The following is a 4,212-nucleotide window of genomic DNA, read 5'->3' as shown; positions in this document are numbered from 1 at the left end:
ATTTTGGGGTCATGGTAGAATTTTCGTATAAATATATTCTACGGAAGTGGCTTGTACCTAGTTCCGTAGCAATAAATACAATTTGGGGTCCGTAAGTTCCTACCCCACCATTAGGAGCCTATTCATGCACTGTATAGGACAGGTTCCCTGAAACCGGTTGCGTGCATTTCCGCCTCACCATATGATTAATTTCTTCTGTCGTTCGAATTCCCGATTATCCTCGATTATTGTAATGACAAAGGATGTTCGATTAATAAAAAACGAGGGGCAGTTAATGGTGTATAAGTGCAGCGTGTATTTGCAAACATGTAGTTACGATACGCCGGTATAAAGTATATTCCAAATTTGCTATGTTTCTATGCTCTTCCGTAATTCTTCTATTTTCGTCATGAATTTAGTAACTTTCTCTTCATCAACAGCGTTCTGCCATAACCCGTCGACTTTAAAGTGGGATCCAACAATCACTGCATCTGAGGATATGTAATCCTCAATGTTGTCTATCGTGACACCGGACCCAACAATCACGGGCCCCTTGGCAACGTTTTTAACCTCTGCAGAGCATAATTTTTTCTAGTTACTCACAATTAGGGAATTCAATCCCGGGATCCCGGTTGTTTTTTGGATTCCATTTTTATATTTCTCCGTTGTTCATAAAGTAATTTACGTTTTTAAAAAAGTCTCGAAATTCTCGGGATAAGTTATAACCTGATATATCAAAGCCCGGGAGTTTTAGAATCCAACAAAACAGCCGGGATCCCGCGATTGAATTCCCTAGTCACAATAGAGAGTCATACTGTTAACGCAATGAATTTAAAACTGTTATTTCTTGCCACTATAAAATTACCTGCAAGCTCTTCCGCATCAACTGGGTCACCCGTAGCAGTCCCTGTAACTATTACCCCATCGGCTAAGAAAAACTCTGCTGCTTTGGCTGTTCCTGATAAGCTGACGTCATAAGTGATCGCATGTGAACTACGGAGGAATAAAATAGAATTCTTAGATTAAAGTATCTACCTCGTTCAAGCGCAACAAGTCACCTGTGTTTCTTCTTAATGTCAGCGAGAACGAGAACATTATCAGCACAGATGCGTTTTCTGTATCGCAACAAAGGGCCAGCGCACGCGTCGGTGAAGCCCTCGTCTGCAATATGAGAGAAGACGAATCCCTCGGCCCTAATGAATTGGAAATTGGAAGCTTGCGCTACGGCCATTGCTTCCCTGTTACATCCTGCTAAAATCTGTTTTTATTTTTCTTAATGAAAGCGTTCAGTGATCGGCTCAACAGGTTCAGGTAGTACTCCCTGGTCTATACCTGTACGCCACAGGGTACTTTCGGATGAAATTTCCTTCTAATGTGACCACAGATTCTGGTCATCATAGATATTGTTTCAGGGGATATGTCTTTGGGCCGCACGTATGGAATATCATTCATGTTCTCCACTAGGATACCATCCTGAGGTTGAAGCGGAAGAAGAGTATTACAGAATTTTTTATTCTGATAGTCTGTACACAGGGTTGCCAGATCTTCGGCATTCAGCCGGAGTCTTAGGATTTGAACTATTGCCTCCTGCCAGGGAACAAGTAAAAGTCTCTGGCAGATTAGAGAGTATTAGCCAATTCAGCAGGCATGCACTGCCACTACACTGGTGCAGCGTGGCATAAAATAAACTTAAAATCTGTAACAAATTCTAATAAATATTCATAATACTTTTATTATTATTATTATTGTTACTCCTTTATAATTTTAGCCCAATTTCTCCCCCAAACCACCCTACTCCACTCCAATCCCCTACGAAATTGAAATCTCCAGAAAAATATCAGGCCTGATCTGGCAACCCTGTCTGTGAAGCTTGCAAGGAAACTCACAACTTTACAGTGTTTATAAATTTTAGCATCCCTAACTGCATCCTCTATGACTTTTATTGTATTACCAGCATACAAAGGTGTTCCTGAAATATACTGATTTCAGTAACTCAGAACATTCTGGAAGGGGACATGATTCAATAAATGATATGAACTGTCCACTTTAAAGAGTGTCTTTTATAAATAGCATGGTCTGTCAATATGCTGTTAGTTCATTGATTAAAAATGTGAAAAATATGCTGTTCTCAGAGAATCTGTTATTCACAACAGACATACTCTTTTGTATGAACAGGAGAGATAAACGGTATGTTATTGGCACTTCCAGACCAATAATGATAAAAGCAGTATTTAATAATTTATTGATGCGGCACGTTTAGCAGAACAAACTTTGATCAGATCGTAGAGAACTAGTTGCACTTTCTTGGTAGAAATATTTCGTGCAGGGTTTGTCACGCGGAACTTAATAGTGATTTTGTACCAGGCAATGCACCCACGTGCACCATCCCAATCACGGCGCACTTTTTGTCACGGAAGAGCCTACGAAAACGCATCATTTTGTCGAAATAACTTTCTGCTAGGCAAATCTGCAGTGGCGGTTAAGAATCACAAATCTGCGTGAAAGTGTTCGTTCGAAATACACTTGCACATTTGAGTTCGCGATAACTGTACTGTGTGTTTGTTCTGCACAGCTCCGATTCAACAATCAGCTGTTTCGTATCGACTGGATTGTTGCCTCTTATTTTCGGAAAGGAGGTGGAAAAGAGAAAGAGGTAAAGAATCTGTCGGACGGCAGATTTGTACGAAAATTGTATGAAAATTTGCTCTCCGATAAAAGCTGTTAAATTATTACATATTTGTTCATAAAGTTTATATACAGATTTTATTTTATAATTCCTCTTTGCCTACGTTAGGTTAGGCCAGATAACAGCTATTTGCTTCTACACGGATTATGTAATTCAAAACAATTGACGAGGAGAGTAAGGGAACGGGAAGTTCATTCAGAAATCTGCTTTTATTTTGTTACACTTGTTTAACTATACAGCAGTGTTTGTGAAATAAGTTAAATTTCTGTGGTCAGATAAGCGTATATACAGTAACTTCCGGTGATAGTATGTTGGGGAGGAAATGTACCATCGATAGATAAGAATTTTAATAATTGGCTGCTTCATTAGAGGTATCTTAACTGTCAACCATAAACTGACTTACTCATGATAGCAACTGACTATTTTTAAGTATTTATTGCAAATGGTTGCTTAGCGGGCAACTTAAATTATTCCGTAAGGCTACTGTGGCGCCATCTGAAACAATGTTATGCGTTTCAAAAGTAAGATAGAAATTACAAGTGCATTTTTCGCTTGGAAAATAAAGTTTTAATGCTTCCTCCTTTAGTAATAGGGAAGTGTATTTAATACTTAGTTATCCAAATAAGTGTTTTTGCGTACTTTCAATAAAGATATTGTAATCATCCATTTTTCACGATTTAAGTTTCATTACTAGAGCCAGAAATTAAGGAAATTATATGGTACTTTTTGGGCGAAGCGAAAAAGTCACAAGATACTGGACAAAATAATAGTATTACCTTGAAAAGTATATTGCAGAGTGCTATTAGATATTCACAACCGTATCTACAGTAATAAGTAATGGCGGCTTCCACTTTTCACCGATAGGGGCGACACTATCTGGACGAAGACTTGGAGTTTAAAAAGTTCTTCGTTAGATTACGAGTATTATCAGGGTGACACCGACGAGGTACAGGCTAGATTTATCACGCAATGTAATTTTGTGTCACATGCTCGGGGGGGGGGGGGGGAGTTCGCGAGCTCCTTTACCATTTTCGTGTCACACCCAACGTTATCGATTCAGTCTAAAATAAGATTACAATGCTACGTGTGGTAGAAATTAAAAATAAATCTCATCAAAATCATTTAAAATCTAAAATGGTCTGACTAATTTTGTTACGACTAATTTTAATAATAGATTTTTATAGAAACACAATTTGTACTTATTTCCATAAAGAGTATAGCAAGGCATGAAGAAACGGCCCCATAGCAAATCTGATTGTTATTGTTTGCTAAACATTGTTCATCAGCTGAAATACCATTCAGATAAATCTAATCTAATTTCAGATCTCTACCACCACAGACAAGATATAGGATAGACTTAGCACCCAATGCATTTTTTTGTCACCGGTTTGGGGGATCCCAGGACCCCATTACCATTTTAGCGTCACATGCAACGTTACCGGCGAAGTCTCGAAACAAATTGTAACGCTACGCGTAGTAGGAATTAGAATTCGACACGAGTAAAGCTAGGTCATTTGAAACCCGCGATTTACAAATGATTCTATTAG

General features: G+C 38.5%; 1 protein-coding gene across 1 annotated transcript; it reads right to left on the bottom strand.

The window, feature by feature from the left end:
• Nucleotides 1-271: 271 nt before the first annotated feature.
• LOC143376925 (uncharacterized protein F13E9.13, mitochondrial) lies at nucleotides 272-3,115 on the bottom strand. Its single transcript, XM_076827720.1, has 6 exons — nucleotides 2,341-3,115; nucleotides 1,866-1,948; nucleotides 1,312-1,452; nucleotides 1,038-1,237; nucleotides 845-972; nucleotides 272-551 (listed from the first exon to the last, which is right to left on the bottom strand). The coding sequence occupies exons 1-6, from the start codon at nucleotides 2,414-2,416 to the stop codon at nucleotides 349-351; spliced, it is 831 nt and encodes a 276-aa protein (XP_076683835.1). The 5' UTR covers nucleotides 2,417-3,115; the 3' UTR covers nucleotides 272-348.
• Nucleotides 3,116-4,212: the final 1,097 nt, after the last annotated feature.

This window comes from Andrena cerasifolii, chromosome 15, assembly GCF_050908995.1.
Source record: "Andrena cerasifolii isolate SP2316 chromosome 15, iyAndCera1_principal, whole genome shotgun sequence".
Taxonomy (NCBI): Eukaryota; Metazoa; Arthropoda; class Insecta; order Hymenoptera; family Andrenidae; genus Andrena; species Andrena cerasifolii.
Note: the sequence above shows the minus strand (reverse complement) of the source record. Positions and strands in the feature narration are given on the sequence as shown.

Coding starts and splice junctions, on each gene's coding strand:
- LOC143376925 (XM_076827720.1), bottom strand. CDS start 2,416: ATGATGCGTTTTCGTAGGCTCTTCCGTGACAAAAAGTGCGCCGTGATT. Junction 1,949..2,340: donor GCACGTGGGTGCATTGCCTG/GTACAAAATCAC, acceptor AGTATATTTCAG/GAACACCTTTGTATGCTGGT. Junction 1,453..1,865: donor TTTATAAACACTGTAAAGTT/GTGAGTTTCCTT, acceptor CTTCAACCTCAG/GATGGTATCCTAGTGGAGAA.